The sequence below is a fragment of the Chelmon rostratus genome, chromosome 13 (genome assembly GCF_017976325.1).
Source record: "Chelmon rostratus isolate fCheRos1 chromosome 13, fCheRos1.pri, whole genome shotgun sequence".
Lineage (NCBI taxonomy): Eukaryota > Metazoa > Chordata > Actinopteri > Chaetodontiformes > Chaetodontidae > Chelmon > Chelmon rostratus.
In genome coordinates, this window is record NC_055670.1 from 12113200 (window position 1) to 12134953 (window position 21754).

The 21754-nt window shown below is 43.4% G+C and overlaps 2 protein-coding genes across 5 annotated transcripts in view; both read left to right on the forward strand.

Moving 5' to 3' along the window:
* The window catches only part of LOC121615822 (FERM, ARHGEF and pleckstrin domain-containing protein 1), a 53285-nt gene extending 46556 nt beyond the window's left edge, over positions 1–6729 (forward strand). The window contains exons 22-27 of the mRNA XM_041950276.1: positions 223–305; positions 1205–1317; positions 1584–1747; positions 4386–4493; positions 5302–5453; positions 5536–6729. Of these exons, the coding sequence (XP_041806210.1) occupies positions 223–305; positions 1205–1317; positions 1584–1747; positions 4386–4493; positions 5302–5453; positions 5536–5617 (702 nt within the window). The 3' untranslated portion in view covers positions 5618–6729. The remainder of the gene's footprint in view (positions 1–222; positions 306–1204; positions 1318–1583; positions 1748–4385; positions 4494–5301; positions 5454–5535) is intronic.
* A 1203-nt stretch (positions 6730–7932) lies between these two features.
* Positions 7933–21754, forward strand: part of zmp:0000001200 (dedicator of cytokinesis protein 9) — an 80088-nt gene continuing 66266 nt past the window's right edge. For all 4 annotated transcript variants that reach the window (XM_041950853.1, XM_041950857.1, XM_041950855.1 and 1 more), the window contains exon 1: positions 7933–8323. In XM_041950853.1, the coding sequence (XP_041806787.1) occupies positions 8207–8323 (117 nt within the window). In that variant the 5' untranslated portion in view covers positions 7933–8206. The remainder of the gene's footprint in view (positions 8324–21754) is intronic.

Sequence of the window (21754 nt, forward strand, 5' to 3'; positions counted from 1 at the left end):
AAAACACACACACACACTCACACACACACACACACACACACACACACACACACACACACACACACGCTTTCTGGACAACTTCACATGTCCTTCTCGCTCACTTCCTTTTCATCAATCCTGCCTCCGTCTCTCCCTTTCTGTCTATTTTGGTCCTTGCTGTCCCAGATTCTGCTCCGCTCTAATGTTTTTTTTTCCTTCTGCATCTCCGTGTTCTTCTTCCAGATCAGAGAGAGTGAAGATGAGTGGGGTGTGCCTCACGCCTTCACATTGGTTGGGCAGCAGCAGTCTGTGGTGGTGGCAGCAAGGTAGGAATGGGCCGGTCGGAAGCACACAGGCACCTTGAACCTCGTAGTAAAATGAACCCGAACTGGTGTGTGCATTTATTCTCCTGCAGTGTCAGGATTTGGATTTGGAGACGTTTGAGAATCGTTGCAGGATGCAGCTGATTCTCTTAAACCAAGACAAACTTGGGGCATGTTCCCCTCACTCACAGCTTCAGCTTCATTTCACTCTAAACAGTCCTCTTGCCCAGCTGCCGTCCTCCAGCCAAGAGAGGAACATAAAAAGGTTGATATACTTATGTAGGTCGCTTCCAGTCATTACCTTGAGCTTGCAGCAGTTAAGCTTCATGAGCAGAGCTGTTTACAGTCTTTCTCAGCCCTGGGCTTTGCCTGTCAGGCTGCACAGAGACCTTACCCTCTGATTGGTGGAGGTTGCACCTGCATCCTGAAAGTACTGCACATTATGTATGTTATCTTTTCAAAGTTGTCCACAATTCATGATGAGGGGAAGGTTTGTAGTCACATTCAGTCTATATTTTTATTCACAGTCCGTATTCTCCTCAAAAGACGCTGGAACTGATCATTGATCAAAGATAAGGAGATAAAGAGCGAGGATGCAAATATTTATGGATCATAAAGTGTGAGCTCTCTATCAGCGAGAATTAAAGTGACTCTGACAGGAAAAAGAAAAAATAAGCACTTTCCTGCCTTCACACTAACATTTTGCTGATCCAGTTTCCATGAGAGAGCAGATGGTGTCTTTGTGTGATTTTAAGGAGAATTTGGCAGAACACTTTGTCCAACACGGATCCAACTTGTGACATTCTGGTTAACGGGACGATTTGTTACCACTGGGCCTTCCTGCTGTGACTAATGATGGGACGTTCTGAGCACTTTATCCATTCGTGTGTTTTCCGCTGCAGTTCACTAACAGAGATGCAGAAGTGGATGGAGGACATAAAGGTGGCGATAGAGACGGCTAAAACCAGCAACGGGCCTTCATCGGACCTTCTGACCAGCAATCTGACAGACAACAGTAAGTTCCTACATAAACTTACAGCTGAATATTAAATGTGTATTTCAGTTTGAAGTGCTGTCTAACAAAAAGTGTGAAAAAAGAACATATCCAGTAACTATCAGAAAATACCTACATTTTGAGTAAAAACCCCACCGACTGAAATCCCAGATACACAAGACGACGTTTGATTTGTGAATGATCTGACATTGTGTGTGTTTTAGTGCCCTTCTCCCCTCCTCACCCCCGCTCGTTATCTAGCAGTAACAACCTCCTGACTTTCCCAGAATGCCCCGAGGACTCCACGGTGGAGGCGGAGTCTGAGGACGACATAGCCGCGTCGCACGCCTTGCAGGAGAGGCCCGCCCCTCACCGTGGTAACACCATGGTGCACGTGTGCTGGCACAGGAACACCAGTGTGTCCATGGTGGACTTTAGCGTAGCCGTGGAGGTACCAGCCAAACCTCAGCACTCAAACCTCAGACCTGCCCCCCCCCTCCTACGTCACTGTTTCCTTTCTCTATGTCTGAGTGTGTGCTGTATCTTAATTCACTTTGATTATCTCTCAGTGGGAACAGTATCCTCCTGTGCCGCACTCCATCATTAACTATTTCTCACTATGACTACAGCAACATATTGTTGCTATTTTGAGCTAATGAACTGAAATGATTCGAAGGCTCGTTCTTTTCACTATTTATTATTTCAAAGTTAAGGTAAAAATATTTGTAAAAGATTATGAAATAAGAAATGGGTAAAAATCAGATTAGAAAACAAATGATAGAAGGGGTTAAAATGCTTTTTATAAATTCCATTTGCAAAAAGATGATATATGATAAGCAGCTCATTTACGTTGTTTCTGACCTGTGCTCCTTGCAAGAGGATTTTGTTTGATGTGGCTGTAGGAAATCGACAACTTTGGCCACACAGGGACAGAAAATTTAGGTGGAAAATATGCTCACACTCAGTCTTCATTCAGAATTTTGTGCGTCCTTGAGGTCTGAGTGCATCTCCTTCCTCAAATTATTTGCAAAGTCAATATTTAAACCTTGTAGTAAATAGAAACAAGTGTGAAACACAACATTGTCATCCCCTTTTAGGTTTGTGTGGTGAATTTGTAAGCTTATTTACACATCCAGTCCAATATTCATGCTCTTTTTAACTCTGATTTTGGTCTCTACCAATGCTGGAATCATCCATCCATGTTTGCTAGCTTCTTCTCCTTCACTGCCTTTGTTGGTGCAATGCTAAGTTTATTTATGCGTTACCGGCACCGGCTCTCAATCGACAGATCAACATCAAACCAACGGCTGCGTACAAATCAGGGTGCCTGTATGCTTGCACACATGCATGTGCACCCTCATACGTGTGCACAGTGCTAACAAAACAGGGCGCCACTTGTAAAAACCACATTACTAATGCACAAAAATCACACAACTGCTCCTTAAAAATGTCCAGGTCTTTCCACGCAAATTGCCACAAGTGAAAATGATGGACCTTGTGGATTTCGCATCAATATTGCGAGCATTATCTTTACACCAGATAAAAGTTTACCTCTAAGCCGTTGTCTGTTTAAGCTGTTAATTTGCTCTGTTTGCGGCCACAGTGAGGATACCGTTCCTTCCCTCTTTTGGCTAACAGTCGCCTGCGTGACGTCCTTATCTCAACTCAAAACTGTGGCTTTCCTGTGTGGCTCTGTTCTTTTTCTCCTCCCCTGGCACTTGAAGTCTCTGATCGTCTATAAATAGAGAGAGAGAGCAGTTTTAGATGTGCTAAATGTCCTCGTCTCGCACTAACAGAACGGATCCTGTTTTGGGACCCTCTGCCACCCTGTCCTGATCTAGTTCTGCTCTTCCTCTGTAGTTGTAACAACGTCCTCTTCACAGCCTTGCCTGGACACACCGCCGGCCTTCGTGTTTTTCCCTGCCACTGCATGCCTGTGTTTCACCTACTCAGTCTCTGTGTTTCTGTCCTTCCCTCCCTGTCTGTTTTTTCTCTCTCTCTCTCTTTTCCCCATGCGTTTGTGCGTTCCTCCGCGGTAGAGGACCCTAGTCCAGTCAGTGGGAATAAGGCCCCCCTGGTGGGGCCCCCCAGTGGCCAGGGAGCAGTTCCTCTGTCTGTTATCTGCTGGTACCGTGTTCAGAGCCTCTCCTTTAGTGAATCCTGCAGGAGTCTAGAGGTAAAGGAGCCAGGCAGACAGGAGAGGCCCTGTGTTTGTGTTTACTTGAACTGCAACATAGGAAGAAAAGTGCTTCGTAGGAAGAAAGAAAATGGAATAGAAGTTGCTGTCGTGCCTCATATTGTACAGATCAGTGATTGGTTGATTGATTGGTTTTACAGAAAGCAAATTAAGTTCACAATAGAAGCACTATGATCATTAAGCATAATGTAGGAGGGCCAAAAACTGTCATGCATACTGTTCTCAGCTCAGTTCCTGTTTTATTAGTTTATACTACTAGAAGATAAGAGTGCTTAGCAACAGTAGATTTGCAGTTTATTCCGAAGTACAAAAGCACAGAAGTTAAACAGGTACGGCTGGCTGTAGTCTAGCTTTTCATTATTGTCAACAAATGCCGTAAAACGACCAAAACCAAGTCGATTCACCAACACTTCCTGAGTTTTACGTCTGTGCCCCATTAGTTAATACTGGAGATGTAAATGTGTAAAGTAAGGTCACAAATGTATAGTTTTATTTTTAAAAAGAGGCACTGTACGTTTTGGTAAATGTTTGTCAAGCAGGAGGACACAGTGTGTGTGGGACTAATTCCAACTGCGGATTAATACACATTTGGTAGTGAATAAACCACAGTGTTGTGTTCATTGTAATGAAGGAACATGTCACCCAGGGTACAGTAGTATTTTTGGAGAACAGTGGAGGTCTATGGCCCCCAATAATACACAGACAATCCTTCAGTTCACAGTTGGTTTTGGGCTTTTCGAGTGTGTTTGTTAACAATAAGAAAAATGTAGTATCACCTAATTTCACAAATCCTTCTTCCACATGTTAGTCAAATTCTGTAGTTACTGGTGGACTAATAATGTGTGCGCGTTCAAAAAGTTTCAGATTTCAAGCTTGTTTCTTGTCTTTGTAGAATCAGCTGTCAGGAAACTTGCTGAGGAAGTTCAAGAACAGCAACGGCTGGCAGAAGCTCTGGGTGGTCTTCACCAACTTCAGCCTGTTCTTCTACAAGTCTCACCAGGTGATGAACGCTCAGCCTCGGCTCTGTTTGTCCAGCGAACGCATCGCGGCCTCTCTCCCACAGTGTTTGCGCTCCTCTGGGTTTAAAAAGCATTGCGTCTCTGTGTGGAATGTCTGATCTTTGTGCCATAATGAGGTTTCGCAGGCTTTCCCATGAAGCGTTTCACCTCACTTCTCGCACAACCGCGTTTTTTTTTTTTTTTTTTGTCTTTTTTGTGTTTGGGCTGTAGATACTGTGAGTTTTACACTTTCACATGCGAGTTTGATCAAACAAGTAGCACCACGAAAACTAATTTTTAAAAAGTGAGACACAAAAGTTGCTGCTCATGAAGAACAAATGACCTCACTGTTTATTGAATTAAAGGTTTGAAACCTCTTGACTTGGTACAAATTATGTGTAAAGTCAAAAACAAATTAGTATCTGAAAGGATTGATGTAAAAAAAATCATTCCACTCAGTCAGTATTAATTATCTATAATACATAATAATGTATGAGTCACAGGGGGCAATTTTCAAGTCAAGTACTTTCACTTTAAGTACATTTTGCTGTTAATATTATCAATTAATTTTAATTAATTTTACTCAAGCAGGGTTTTAAATGCAGGACTTGTACTCATTATTTTGAGTATTATTGTTTTACATTGTGGTTTTGTCACTTTTACTTAAGTAAAGCATCTGAATACTTCATCCACCGCTGGCTACTGTGTGTGTTGCTTGGTTTTCCGCTGTTCTGATTACCGTTTTGGTCTGTAACTACGTCCAAACCAAAGCGAATTTTAATTCCATGTCAATTGAATTTCCTCCCTCAGGATGATTACCCGCTGGCCAGCCTGCCTCTGCTGGGTTACTCAGTCACCATCCCCTCGGAGTCTGAAAACATCCACAAGGACTACGTCTTCAAACTGCATTTCAAGTCCCACGTCTACTATTTCCGGTCGGAGAGTGAATACACTTTTGAGAGGTACATATTGACAAAAAGCGTTTGCCCTTTTGTCGAGTCCTGGATGTCAGAGGATTGATAAAAAGCCTCTCTCTGCCCGCAGGTGGATGGAGGTCATCCGCAGCGCCACGGTCCCCTCCGGCGGCGCTCGTGTCCTGAACAACAAAGAGTCTCATCCTCACTGAGTCGGCTCACCTTGTTTCCACGCCGTCTCCCTCGGGTGGCGTCTGCCCTTCCTCTCCCCCCGGACTCTCTGCTTTTCTTTTCTACACATATCTGGGACATTTGTACATGTGTCCATGCACATTTGGTGCTTTTTAATGCTTTAATGGTGACATGTCCGCTGGTTTAGACTGCATCAGAGACTGCATTTTTTGGCATTTTTACTCTCAACTCTGAAACCTCTTTTTAAGGATGTCATTTTATACTGTTTTCTAATGGTCTGAACCACTTCCGATCTTTCTGGTTTCACATTTGGTCATCGGTTGTTTTTACAGCAGGAACACGTTGATATCCAGCATTCTTTCTTAGATGGTTAAACTATCACTGCATTGTCATAACATTTTTGTCTACTTTTTCATTTTATTGAAAACTGCTGCTTTGAAATTGTCCTGCAACTTCAGTGCCAAACCAGTTTATATCCGCGTCCTGGACTTTTTAATGCTATTTTGTTACATTGGATGAGGACTGTCTCCTATACTGCATACCATGAAATTTTAAATTATGTAAACCAGGACACCCTTTCAATGCTCTGTCCACACCTGGCCCAGCACAATGTGTACTTATTAAAAAAGAAGAAAAGGTGATGAAAATATGAAATTATTTTCTTGTATTATTGACATAAGCTTATATTGATCATAATGTGGCCAGGAGTGGCCGCCATCACAGATTGATGCCATTTCAAGTAAAGTAAATATTCTATTTGCTGATCTTTGTTGTATGAATACGTCTCAGACTTTTTTTTTTTTTTACTATTAACTAAAGTTCCCCTTCAGCTGTATGAGAAAATGTGAGAATTGTTCATAATCATTGTATTATGAAAGTGAGTGTAACCGAAAGCTTTAAAGATTATGTGTGAAACAAAATAGAACCTTTCAGTTCCAAGCGCCGCTGCCCTCCCCGAACGAGGCTGCCTCCTGTACACAGATACCAGATCTTTTTATGGGTCGACATGAATGGAAATATGCATTTGACAGGGTTCTGCAGTGAAGCAAATGAAGCGGAAAAACCGCAGCTCTGCTTTGAATTGCAGCGTTTTTTCCAGACAACAGAGAGCTCTTTGGAAATGAAAGCAATAAAAAACACAGCTTATTGAACTTGTGCTCCTCGTGTTTCTTGAGTGATGTTTTCAGGCTCAGGGCTGTGAGGCGGCTCTGCGGTGTGTTTACAGCTGCGACCTACAGATGGCATCATGGATCAAGTCGTTGGGTTCAGCCAGGCCATAACCGCTGTGTCTGTATGTCAGTGTATGGTAACACAGGCACTAAAAACCAGCGTTTCACAGCCTTGTTTGGTTCTGCGCAGTGTATTTGCAAATTCTTTTAAATCTGCATCCAGTTTGTCATGACAGCAGCGAGGTCAGTGCCTGCACCAGCATGCAAAACCAATGATATTACATATCAGCTCACAAACATCTAACCTGATTATACAGAGAAAAGCAAGGTGTGTTGCCTGCACTTGTGTGTATTTAGACTGTCAAAAAGTCATATTCACCCTCTATTAGAAGACAAAATGTGAGAGGCGTGTGGAGATGTATATGTGGAGCTTATTATTTAAAAGAGAATAAGTGATCAGCAGGTTTCATGTTAGAGCTTTTCACTTTTGATCTTAACAAGCTACTAGAATCTTACCGAGATCTTATTACTGGAGTAACTTAATGCTCGAATCTGTGATTTCCAGATTTATAAAGCTGTCTGATGGACGAGCACTGAACTGCTTTGTCAAAGCCAGAATTTCTTTGTGTCAGACTAAACAAATTAAAAATCTTGGTAATTGATATCTTACTGTTAATTTTTTTCACCCAATGTATAGCTCCTTTTCATGCTTTTGAGAGCTGAGTGTTTGCAGTGAGGTTATTTCTAACAGCATCAAAGCTAAGTTTTGGTGCTGCATGTCAAAAACATTTTAATATTTTAGCCTGATCTCTACTTATAGTATAATGTCAGTGAACCAACCTGGTGACTTCCTCCATACCCACTTTTGTGTAGTTGTTATGTGAAGTGCGCTCTACTGTGACTCCCCTACAGTAGCCTTTGTTTATCCAGATGCCACAAGGGACAAAGGTAGTAGAAACATGTTCTCCGGAGTTGTGATTTTTGAGGTAAGAGGAAAATATTGATTCAGTCATTCATAGTGTAAATGCCTGCTGTCCGAAGTCCAGACCCAGCGCCTCACACACAGACCGGAGTGGGCAGGCCTTTAAGCCGGTAAGGGGCGGAGTGCGCCGAGGAGGCAACCAGATTATACACCTCCTGTCTGGCGCTGGACGGCCAATGAAACCCTTCTCAACAGGATACTTTATTATGACAACAGTGAGTCTGATGGGAGTCAGAGCGCCGGAATAATGCGACACGTGTTGACTTTTAAAAGCGAGAAGTATGAGTTTGAGAGGTGGGAGTGAATCAGCGGCCGCGCAACAACATGACCCAGCTTCAAACTCGTGGTGCGCAGTAGTGGGGCTCGGAGAGGCGGATAAACCGGTGATGACTTCCCTCTAAACTTCGCTGGCAGAACGACTGGATCGAGCGCTCATTGATGCGAAGTGGTGCGCAACGATGGCGACTCCAGCGCATCCGGAGACCAGGAGATTTACGCGGGGGCTGGGCAAACCTGGCACGGCGGCCGAGCTCAGGCAAAGCGTCTCTGAGGTGGTGAGGACGTCCGTGCTGGTCGTAAGTACACACCTAAACACCCCCCCTCCTCCTCCTCCGCTCCTGAACACCACCTCGATCAGTCTCACCACGTCTGTTTAAACACCCGCGAAGCCGCTTTTACGCACATTTTCAGCAAAAAGTCATCTGATTTGAGATCAGCTGGGCGGGAGCACATGTGGGCTTTCTGGGTGAAAAACCGCAGATCTTGTTAGGAGTGCATGACCCTGACCTACAACTGTGAGAAAGAGAAAGGGAGAGAGTGATTGGAGTAAATGAAGGAAGGTGTGTGACAGAGAGATACGCTAACTTGGAATTTTGGAACAAAAAAACGTGGACTTTTGCATATACAACACAATATTAAAAGCCCTTCACCTTCTTCCTCACCCAGCTGACTTTGGATCAGCTGGGTGAGGAAGCACATGTGGGCTTTCTGGGTGGAAAAGTATGGAGTGAGTGACCTGACTGTGAGAAAGAGAGTGATCTGGAGTGAAAGAATGAGGCTGTGTTGGTGTGGCAGAGAGATAAAGCGAGGAATGAGGAGATTTTGTGAAATTGTAGGTGGACTCTTGCATATATATATATATATATATAAATATATATATCACAGTGCAATTATCTGTCTTGTTTACATTTTACAGCACATTAACTTCACTTTGTGAGCTCAGCTGAAAAACCACAGTGTTGTTGAAAAACTTCACTCTGAGGCTCGTTTGTTCCATTTATTCTAAGTGTCTTATTTCCTGGAGAGTCTGTAAAGAATCAGTGCTGCTGAGGATCAAGGTGTTTCGTAGCTGGTGTCAGTGAAGGCATCGGTTTCAGAGGGATATACTGAGATGACATAACACCTCCTCACAGGGGAAAGCATGTGGCTTCAATTTCATGCTTCAGACACGTAGAAAGTGTCCAGTGAAAGTGACATAATGCTGAATTTGAGCGTCCACTCCGGAGCATCTGGGCGGCGAGGACCTGCAGCGGAGCCCCTCAGTGTCAGCTTTCCACATGGCTCAGGAGGAAAAAGGAGTCGGCCCTTTTGTTTGCGTCCCAGTGTGTTAGGTGTTTGTTGCTCCGTCCGATTGTTCCAGCTTTCCTGGAAGAAGTTGCTAGGTAACAGAAACGGACACCGTCCAGGCCCTCTGTCAGGGAAATGGAATCCTGAGTCAGGATCCCAGACATCCAACCACACCTTCGTATTATTTATTCATTCTCACTCTGGTGCACCGCCAGAGACGCCTGAGGGAGGAGAGCAGAAATGGATACAAGTATGCATGTTGGGAAATCAACACGCTTACAGAGGACTGAAGTGACTTTCTGTGTGGGACTTTTGTGTTGTGTTAGCATCAGCAAGCATCCAGCAGATCAGTAGTTGATAAACTCGTGGGTAGATGTGGGCAGGGGCGGATTTGGGTACTGAACAGACTGGGTCACATGTAGACTGACATTTAAAGCCCTGGTTCATGGCAATAGTAAACTGTACATAACTCTTACATTGTTTATTCAGTGTAATAAACGAATGGCAAACAAACCAAGTCATTTGATGGACTTTCCAAGGAAAAATGTTACCAGTCATGTCATGCACAGGTCCTGCTCCAGGGGCCCTGAGTCTGTACCAGGTACACCCGTTCAGTAATCCTTCCGTGCTACTAATAAGCCAACTACCTATCACCTTCTGGCTCTTCTAAGGAGGGCACCAAGTGAACGTATGGCTCTGTTGTTGAGCTCAAGTGTTTGCTGAAGCTTCTCAGTGGGATAAGAATGTGAGTGTACACAGGACGGCTGTCCATGGAGCTTGTAATTTATTCCTCCATGAAACATGTAAATACCACAGTGGGATCTGTTCCAGGGACATAAAGAGGGGATTGTAACAGTTGTCACCCATTATGATTGTCTTATCAGCTTGAAACACACATTTTTCTGTCCTTTTGAATGGCCAGAAACACTTTACTCATGAAGGATTTAACATACAGCGTAGTACAGACATACACTGGTCACACAGCAAATTTTTAACTCTGTTTAGGAATCAAGTGCCCTCTGCTGCTCTCTGCCTCTCCCAACAATTTGTGCATTTTCGTGCAGGCACACACAGGCCAGATCCTCTTTGTTTATTGTTGGAGTGGAGAGCAGAGACTCGAGCCCTCAGCTGAGCCATCCCTCTGTTTCTCCACACTTTAGGCATGCTGAGAACACTATTAGCTCCATGATGGCTGTCATCAGCTTTGAATTTATAGTGCTGGTGATGCACTTAGACACGACACAGGACACCACCTTTCCACCTTTGCGCCATGTGGATTTAAAGATTGTGGAGTCACGCAGAGAGTGTTGTTTAACTGACTTCAGCCCTCCGCAGCGTGTAAATGTCCTTAATGTATCGGCTGACGTGTATATAACGAATTGATGGCGGTTGGAAATGTTTAGTGTGTGTATACAGTGTATGAAGCAGCTGGGGGGCTGTTGTGTAATTGTAATCAATAGTTCTAACTGCCTGCCACCTAATGGTGATATACTCAGATCCTCAATGTTTGTGCACTGTGCCTGACCCGCGGGAGCTGTACACCAGATGGGTGTCATTATGTAGGAGTGATGCCATTAGCCGCCCATGGCCGGCACTCACACACACAGCTGACTCACTGGACAACCAGGAAGGGAAAGTGGAGGTTTCATGCGTGCTGCAAAAAAGAACCTGAAAATATTGACGACCATCAACAGAGCACACATGTTGCTGCTTAGCCTCGTCGTTAGTCATTAAGCATTATGGGAAAGTTCCCGTTAGTAAGCTAAAAAGCTCTGACAAGCTCCTCTACGCCTGTTGAGGGTCTCTGTGAAAATGGTCAATGGACAATTTAGATGTCTGTTAATCTGTTTGCAGGCGGACAGCATTTCCTGTCCTGTGGTTTCACCGTAGACATTTTTCTAACGGCCAGCAGGGGGGCGATCCCACTGGTTGCAAAAGGAAGTCTTGTCATTGTTGTGCTGATTGATTGTCAGCTTATGATAAAATGACCCTTCTTCTCACTTGATGTATTCTTTATTCTCTCAGTAAACATTTTCCCAATGAGTTTATGGTCTCAGATGCTAGCGCCGAGTCTTCAATACAGCACAATCGTCATGTTGTAATGTATGGTCCCATTTAGAGTAACATAGACAATATGTTTTAGGGTGTGGCTATATGGTCACTTCTGGGTCCAAAAAACCCTCATGACAACGGCCAAACTCGAGGCTTCAAAACAGTAATCCACAATCCAATGGGTGATACATACAGTCAGTGGGTTTCATCCAATGAAACTTAACTTCTGCATTTACATCAACAAACTCATTATCTCTTGCACATCATCCCTAATTTCCCTTACTTGTGCCACTTCTTCCTGCATCACGTGATATTTCATGGCCCGTGGTAGCTCAAGTCAAACATTGCCAGTGTTGAGCTCGTGCTGCAGTGTGTAGAAGATGCACTGTCACATCCGGTCACTGCGGCCTTTCTTCAGCTAAAATACAAACTCTCTACTTTCATCAGCCCTCTTGATCTAATCGTCCATCTAATCATCCTTTGTTTTGTTTTTGTTTTTGCTTTTTCAAGGTTTGTAAATTTTCCCAGTTGCGGGAATCCCAGGAATACCTCAGGTGGGAGTGTCAGGGACTTTTTTCAACTTCCTGTTTTGACACAACATGTTCCGTCTTGGATCGTTCCCAAAGTTAAAGTCATGCCATGTCATGTAGTGAAGCCGGATTTGTTAGTCATGACACCAGCCAAACTTGCTTAATAGTGCTCGATGAATTTCCAGATTCACCTTGTAGAGGCGAGATTAGGCGAGTGAGTATGATCACCATTCATTTATCCCGCGTCCACCAAATTACAGGAGATCGACTTCCACGCTGTGTGTTTGGGGCAGACGCTGGTGGCTGTCACATATGCTGCAGGAGTGAGCCAGTCAGAAGATTACAGGGCTGTCAGTGTTGAGGCCTAAGCAGCTTGACCTTCCTCTGTATTCCACTGTCTGTCTGTCACTACAGGGCCTGATGGCATCAGACTAAAAGGGTCCATAAGCTGCCTTTGTTACTGTGATGGTAAATGGTACTCTACAAGAACAAACCCAGGGGGGTGGAGATGGGGGAGCAGATGAGTTCTGTAAAGGAGTCAATAATACATGAGGCTGCTCTAGTAACCAATGCACCCATTAAGAGCTTCTCTCTTTCCTGTGCTGCGGATTAGACAAGCCCAAAAACTTTGATACCATTTGGAACAAAATTATTGCACAAAAATGTTATGTTATGTTATGTCCTTTCATACCCAACCATGATACTATCACCTGTTACCAATCAACCTGTTTACCTGTGGCACTTCCAAACTGGTGTTTTTGGAGTGTTCCACAACTTTCCCAGGACAATTTCCCTGGACAACACTATCTATGTCAAAAAGGAAGAGCAAGTGATCACATTCTGTTTGTGTCACATCTTTTGTACGATCAGGATTGTAGTTGAAAGACAGTTTACCTACTTCTAGGTCCTACCAGCTCTCCGATTTCCTTCCAAACCTCACCCTTTTTGAGGATATCCTTATGAAAAGGGTGCTGTGGATCATAAGATGTGCCGTTTCTCAACTTCCTAAAGGAGTCTCTCGTCATCCTGTTGACTGCTGGCTGGAGGGGAAATGGAAAAGTCAAGGATGTCCCGACAATTATGGTCGATTTTGAGGTGGAGCAAGTGTGCAAAACTTTGCAAAGATAGAACCAGGGTCAGCGGTTCTTCAAATACGCCTGGTCACTGATGCATGAGGCAGGTTCATTCAACCTCACTGGGAAAACTGAAACAATTAGATGTTGCATGGTTGCACTGCTCCCAGTTTGGAAGCTGTGTTGCCAGTTTATTAGGTACACCCTGCTAAAACTAATGCTGACTAATGCAACAGTCTTGCAATAAATCCTACTGTCATCAAGGTTAGAAAGTTCAATTTTTGCTGAAACTTTTGCAGAGAAGTGTTGATTCGACATTCTGATCATTTTAATGGTGCTGTTGAACTGTATTGCATTAAAGTGACAGGTTAACTGACAACAGCTGACAGATGGGTGGGGTAACTTGGCTTCAGTCCCCTCTTGGCATCTAAAGACATATGGAGAAGCAAACAAAGTTCACTGCTTTTCCACCTGTCAGCTGTTGCATAGTTTAGTAATAATGCACAATTGTCTCTAAATGTTTCCGAGTTAGTGCTCTGAATGTGCAAAGGCAACTTACAGTGACTAGAATGGAAACATTTAAACTCCACAAGACCCAGATATAAGCTGTGATGCATGGCCTGTGGAACGAAGGCTTCAAGGAATAATGAGAAATAAAACACGCCCATTAAACTGGCTATGAAATTTGTCTGCATGGGTTTGGGCATGGCTTTTGGCAGTTGTGGTTATAATCTAAACCAGATTTGCCACTCAGGGCTCTCTCAGTTTGAGTGGGAAGCTCGAGCGAATTCCTCAGCTGAACACATGAAGGTTGAGATAATATGGAGGACTTTACAGAAACTGAAATCCAGCCCTGACTGACCCTGGTTAGTGCACATCACTAAATACTGCAGCAGCAAAGCCAACTCAAATGATCCAATGGCCAGACAGGCTGAATTTGTTCCTGTGCAGATGAAAACTGATTAAATAACATGGACATGAACTGCACTTGGCTTATCTCCTTGGGACAGACGATTGTCAATCAGTGTTTTTTTTTTACAAACCCCTCATTGTGCCAGAATGTATTTTAACCACATGTCAAAATCAGTGTTAAATGTGGATTTTGAGCCAAGCCAGTCTCCCAACATTTGATTTGTGTTCCCATCATGAAATTATGTAAGTTTCCTGGCTCAATGTGGGAAAAGGGGAAGTATTCCACTACCGTTTCTCATCAAAAATCAGTGTGCTATGTAATCTACAAGCTATTGATTTTTCATTCAGCGGGTGCAGGCGTCCATGCCTATGTGCTGGTTTCATGGTTGTTACATAATTGTCACATATTATATTGGCATTTCCATTACACAGATGCAGCTGTGCTTGTGTAGAGCGACAGAGCTGCTGTGCTTCTGATTTTAAGAGCGCTCGTCGCCACCGTGAGCCAATCCTCCACAATCTTTCCATCCTGCCTGCCCGGACAGGAAGTGCCCATGACTTCCTGTCCTTCATCTTCTTGTGGGAGAGCAGAGGCCTGTCTTTTCCTAGATAGAGCAGGTTTCCCGTGGCTGTGTTTGGTCTCACCAGAGGTTTTAAGGCAGGGCTCGCTGTTAAACCGCCCACGCCGTCTGAGTGGTCTGCTTGATAGAGCAGAGCTGTTTTGGAGCACAGAGGAGGTTACCATAACAGAGAGGCAGTCTGCTGAGGAGCCTGCTCAGTGGGCGTTTTCCTGTTAGCAAGTGCATGGCACTCTGGGACTTGTTTTGCACTCACGTCCCTAAAACATATACATATGTCTCATCCAACAGGAATCCTTGTTTATAATTCATAATGTACTGATGAGGCTATTTCTTACTGTGCAGTTTCTTCTTTGATCATGCCTCCAGTCATGGCTTGTTGCTGACGTTAAGTATGCTACAAAGGCTGAAATGCTGCTCTAACAGTTTGTTTAGTTAATCGAGATGCTGGGTGGTCGCTGTTATGGAAAACTAATCTTTTCATATTGTACATTTACAACACATCAGTCTGAATCAAGCTTCCTCTAACATCACTGTTGAAACGCACATCCTGCAGTGAAGCCACGACTGCAGAGCATTATCATCAGCAGCTCAGCAATCAAGCGGAGCATTGCTTTGCCTCCATCCTCCAGGCCATTAAGGTTGCTATTTTGAGTCAGCGGGGCACACACCTAAGTGCAGCTGTGGAGGATGTACTGAATCACAAGTCCTTTGGCTTTCTTTTCCCTCTATGATTATAATGTGGTTAATCCAATTTGCTTTCCTCTGTAAACTGATAACAACTCTGGCATCACCGCTTATGATCTGATTAAGAGCTAGATTTGAATGAGTGGAAGAGAGATTGCACTTTGCACAAAAGACTGCAAAACATATCTTTGATGTCTTCATGCAGAATGTAATCCAGCCTGAAAAGGAGTTGTTAGCCAAGGCAGCGCTGTGGCTGCATGGATAGCAATGCCGATTGGTCCAAGTGGGATTGCCATGAAATTTGTTGCAGACTTTCATGCTCCCATCAGGATGAACTGTAGCAACTGTGGTAACTCCTTAAAATTGTGCAGTGCCCTCAAAACTAATGACAATCCTGTCAGCCACACCTGGACTTTGTGCTCCATGCTTATCAGCAAATCTATGAAAGTAATTATACAGTGTAATAGTCCAACTAGACTACACAAATACTGTGTGTTGCTCTACTATAAAGCAGCAAACTACAAGGTTATGTTTTCATCTTCTAACCTCATATTCCCTCTCACATGTTTTCTGCCATGTTTGAGCGTTTTTTTGGGGGGGGTCAGCGCGTTTGGGGTAAAAGTTCACTTTGGTCGAACTTTGAGCTGCTGAACCTGGTGGAAAATCAGAGCAATGTGCGCTGCTACGGTTCACGCAGCCTCCCAGGAGAGCGCAACCGCTGTCTTCATTGCAATGCCATGCTTCTGTTTTATGTGTGAAATCCCTGTCAGTCTTGTTTATAGTGGCTGAGCAGGTTGTATCAAATGCATGACCTAAGGAGTCATTCTGCAAGCATCTGCAAACAAATACCTTGAGAACGACCTTTTAAATCTTGGCACAGTTTATTCAAATGATGCTAGTTCTTTTCCACGTTTTAATAGCCTCCCTTAATAGAGCCTTGCGAGGGAGTGCAGGCCCACATGGCTCAGTCTCCATTAGCTGCTTCTAACAGTCATATGAATGCTGCCACTACAAACAGGTCTTTACATGACCCAGCCCACACATGAGCAAGTGAATGAGAGAAATATATCAAGTGTAGGTGTATGCTGCTCTGACTGCCACCACTGATTCATTAGTTTTGCGAGAGGCCGGCCAGAGTGTTAGCCAAGCGGTGAAACTGGTCAAGCCTAAAACTCCAAAGGAAAAATCATTGCTCTGCACACGTGCACCAGCCTGCAGATTAACCTCACCGGATTAAGCCCTGAAAAGCACTACAGCGCTCCTGCCTGGAGACTCAACAACACGCCCATGTTGGCTGATGGAGAAAATGTCTAGAAAGAGCAGAATAATGACTAGAACATTTCCTTTTAAGTCCTCGTGTATTTTTTTGTGAGGCGCATTTACTTGCCGAGCCTCCTTGATTTGTCTGTAAAAGTAGTGTTTCCCTCCCATCCTCCGCTGCAACTGACCATTAACTTGTAATTGTGGGAACATGGCTGTTACCATGACAGAAGAGATTGGAGGGTATGGAGTATGCTAACACTCTTATCCTTGTCATTATTTTTTCCACCCAATGGATGGCATTTTCTCCATTTTTGAATCACTGCCAATTATAGGATTTGCCCTCCCTCCTGGGTGGGGATTTCCTCTTTTCCTTGACGAGCATGGAGTTGACTTACTTCTTTGATGTATGCTGCGCTCCAGTACTTTGAACCTTCTGAACTGTGATAGCCTCAATAAACATGAGGTCTTACAGACTTGTGTTATTTTTAGCCGTGCCAGTGACATGCTGTCGGGAAAACACTGTTGGTCTGTTGATCCACCACTTTAGGCCAGACTGAAATAACTCAACAACTATTAGATGCAGTTCTATTACATTTTGTATAGAAGTTAATGGTCCCCAGAGGATGAATCCTAAATACTACTACACATGTATGTGTGTACGTGTATAAATATGTGTATATATCTATATCTATGGATATATGATATGTGTGTGTACATATATATATGTAGATAAGAAATATCACCATTGGAATGTAATAATAATAGTAATAATAATAAACTTTATCTATTCAGCACTTCTCTTAGCAATGTTACAAAGTGAACCAGATAAGGCAGATAAAACTATAAAAAGAAAAAGTATAAATAAAAAACTATATGGAAAAAGGCCAAGGACATGAGCAGAGGGAAATAAAGACAATAGAATAAACTGAACAAGATCAAATGAAAAGGGATAAAAGCAAAATAAAACATATATCAAACATTTCCAAAAGCTTTCACTAATAGCTAATTATAAGAAAACACGGTGCTTGTACTCTTATTGCACCTGTTTGTTTGACATCACTCACTCTCTGCTGTCTTACTGATGCAGCTCCTGGGATTTAGTGTCAAGTGAACAGCCCATTCTCAGTAGGTTAATCTGCTTTGAACACCATATCTCCCCCTCTGGCCGCTCTGACATTGCCTCGTCGCAGTGACTGACCTCCCATTCACACTCGCTACGCAGATCACACCAGGATCAGCTGCGGCTGTCGGATGTGGCGTAACACAGAGGGATGGATTAGCATACAATTAGCCAAAACAAAACACAGTTTCCTGCGTTGAGATTTAGAGCTAAAGCCTAAAGAACCTGTTGATGTAGATTGCTGGCGTGTTTTAACATTTACAATTCAAGTATTACTCGAGGCAGAGGAGAAGCAAATATAAGATGTGTTTGTTAAGTATGTGTTTATTTTGTGTTAAGGATGGAGGGCTGCTGTGGAGTGTTCAGGGAACCAGGCCTACTTAAAATTCCTGTTCTGTGCTGCTGTCTGACCGCTATCAGACTGCAGAGATGAAAGTGAAAGTTACTACTAACGTTGTTATCGTTCAGCTGGGATTTCCCAGAAAGTTCTGTGCACTTATTTGAATCCACCCAAGGCACCAAAGTGGAGGCGGGTAAACGCATCATTATGTAGGTAAATAGATAAAAGTCAACGGCTCCTCAGTCTGAAGTTAGCCCTTTCCTATGAGGTTCCCCTCTTTCCCACAATGCATGCTGTTAGCTTAATTAAACAGAGTCTAAAATCTCTGCAGTTCTCAGCACTCAGTCTTATGGCTTTGTGCATTGTGCAGTATGTGGATGAGACCTGCCACAGCCAGAGGGGATAAACTCTAATGACTTTTCACCAGGCCGGCTGCATAGCTGGCATTCCTCACTCTGACACACTGTAGGCCAGAGAGGAGGGAAGGGGGAGGGGCACCACCTACAGGAGGTGGGCCCAGGACTGGGTGATTTTGGGGCGGGGTTTTGCATCTCACCTTTGGATTTTTATATTAAGTTGGAACTTGGATCAGACAGACTTCTCGGATGGTGACAAATGCATTCAGTTTCCTGTGGAAACCAGTGGTGGAAGATGCACTCAGATCCTTAAGTAACAATACAACAATGGACAAAATGATCTGCTATAAGTAAAAGTCCTGTATTCAAAATCCAATTTAAGTAAAACTGCAATAGTATCAGCTAAAGAACCAAAAGTAAAAGTACTTATTTTGCAGAAAAGTGACCCCTCTGACTGCTGCATTGTCATATATTGCATTGTTGGGATTGTTGCAGTCATGATGCAGTAATGTGTAAGTTGCATCACCTGATGGGTACCTGATGAGGAGCTAGTTTAAACTACTACATAAAGTATGGTAGTGCAGTCATTGCTGTCCCAACTGGAGGGTAGGAACCATCCAGTTGATCGCAAGATAAACCTGGGGGATTGTGAGACGATTAATGCATTAATGACTTGCTTTTACTGCAAAATGTTAGATGATTTCACCTCTATTGGCTTTCGACTGGTAATTGAATTGAAGTATCTGAGAAGTTTTGGGGGGAAATCTGTCTTTGGTGGAACTGCTGAGCCAAACACTTTGAGATCCACTGGTTTAATCTTTAGCAATGCAATGTATTTTCTAAGTTTAAGACATGCTTTAAATGTGAAATTTTACTTTGAAAAGTTGCTAGTAATGTTTGCTGCCCAGTAAATGTAGTATTCTAATCTTTCCTTCTGATAGTATAGTGATTTAAAATGGAATTACTCAAAGTATAAGCACTTTATAATTGTGCTGACGGTGTCAATGTGAATGTACTGTTCCACTGGTGGAGACATTCTGTGCGATGCTCAGCACATACCACAATATAAAGTTTAGACAAGCTGTTCGGTGTAAAAGGAGTCTTGTTGAGTTGCTGTAGTCGCCCATTCAAGAAAAATTTACATGCAGCCTCGGGCTCTTTTTTCTTTGAATGCTGAAACAAGCCCATTGTGCCGTCTCTGCCCACAATAAACAAATGAGTTCTGTTTAAAGTGACAAATTCAATCAGTTTTGGGGCCTTTATTTATAAAAATTCCTTCGTCTGCTGTTAGATTAGCTGACATTCAGAAAAATGAGAGGGGGGAAAACTGCACAATAGCTTGAAGACATAAATGAAAGGCTTACGCAGTAGGAAATCACATGACCCCGGTAATCAGTGTTTGGTTTTTCTGTCAAAGCCTGTGCGTACAGTAGAGACGCAGCTCTCCTTGAGGCTTTGTTTTTGTTTGCTCCCTGTTTGTTTTCCAGGGACTTAGCATTAGGAGGCAGGATTGCACTGAGCGGCAGTGTCCCTCGCCCGGATGGATAAATAAAGTCGGTGGTGTTTATGGAGGAGCAGCGGTGTGGCTGTGTGCCTGAAGACCTGCTCTTAATCACACTGGTTTGTGATGGAGGGAAACGAAGTGATCCTGGACCCTGGCCAGCCCACTGTTGACGTTCAGCGGTGTTGTATGATGGGCCTTAAAGCAGACGCCCTGCATGGTGTTGAGCATTGTAAACATGCAGTATCACGACCCCGTTCTTCACCGTGCAGATAAACGGCTCAGTATCCCCGACTTGACTTAATCTCCTTTTAGTGTCTCCACTCAGTCTTGAAAGACCACCATCCCCCACTCACGGAGCGCTGTGTTGAATTTGCTACACCCTTCTGATTAGCCAAGATAACTTGTGTTTTCTGAAATATGACAGAGCTGTTTGTGCTCGCCTTGAAGTGCTTTTTTCTTTTCTTTTTTAATTCCTTCGACATTGTCTCCTAAACATTTCACTCTTAAGTCTTACGTGACTCTCACAAAAGGACCGTCGGCCTGTTCTGTACTCGGATTGATGGATTCTGATTTGATTCCACTTTGCAGCTATTATCCATTTCTCCATTTCTTGACTGCCGCCTTTGTCAAGTTACTCGCTCGAGATTCAAAAATGTCAAATCCATCCAAATCCATCTTAGTTGCTATAGCAGCCACAGTGCTCATTGTGGTATTAACCTGATCTGCGATGCAGGTTAAATCTCACAAAATGCCAACAACAGAGACAGGATCAGCAGCAAATAACAAGATTTTCTTCGTCATGAGAAAGTTCTGCTGCACTTTGTGTGTTACTGCATGAAGGACTGACGTGGCTCCTCTGTTCCCAGTGTAAAACAGGGACGTATCCTATAATATGAGTTTCCTTTGTCAGGAAAGGTGGGGGCTTCTGAGAGGGGGCGGGAGTGTCAGGACACAGCTTGATTAGCTAAGGCAGTGCCAGCAAAGGAAGGCTGAGTGCCATTCTTCAGCTTTCTAAACCGTTACAAATGTGAACGATGACATGTGAATCAGTTTTAAACGTCATGATTTCAAGTCACCTTCTTAGCATGTCGGTGTGTTTTAGTTGTCATATTTTAATGACACCCAAGAGGCGCTATGGATAAATTCCTCTATTTTGTATACGTGGTTTTGTATTGAAGTATTAATATATCTGGTAGGTAATTGAGACGCAGTTTAAGGATGAAACAACCAGATAGGAATGTATATTTTGGCTAATCCAACAAATTTAGTCACTTTGATCCAAGGATCATATTGAAATCCAAATTCTATGTGTATATCTACATAGACCTTAATCAAGCAGTCTATTTTAACACTTCATGGCCTGGATATCTGATCGTGTAGCCATCCATTCGTCATCATGGTTTTTGTTCATTTACACAACAAGGACAACAACATTTTATGGTTCCTTTTTTGTTTTTCACGTTTCTTTTCCATATTCGTCCTTTTCTTTTTATTTCTTTTAGTTTTACCACTAGAATTAGATGCTCTTATGTTTCCTTATAACTTGCTCATCTTCCTTCAAACAAAAACAAAGAACGCATATTGCCTTACTGTATGGATGTGGTCATATATCCACACTATTGATCCAAAATTGATGCAGTTTGCATTGCAAAACATTTTCCTGTATCTGCATGATGGAAATTAGCTCTCTGGCCTCTGTGCAGCCGTGGTTGACAGCTTCTTGCAGCAGTTTGTGGCCTCCCCAGGGGAGGTTTGGTACAGTATTACGGTCAAATCCACTGCCACTTTAGTGGTGCAGGTGCACGGACATGCGTTCATCTCCATCCTCTGTTTCCCATGATTGTCAGCAGCGCTCATTGAACCAGGCTCAAGAGGATTTCCACTGATTACAAACAAAGAGCCAGCTGAGATTAGCTGATCCTTAAAGGTTCCCAAACTCCTGCCCTGCCCCCTGTTATCCCCACCCACATCTCCCTGCTGCACGGCGTCTTCAAGTCGCAGGAAAATCCAAATGTGTGGATATGA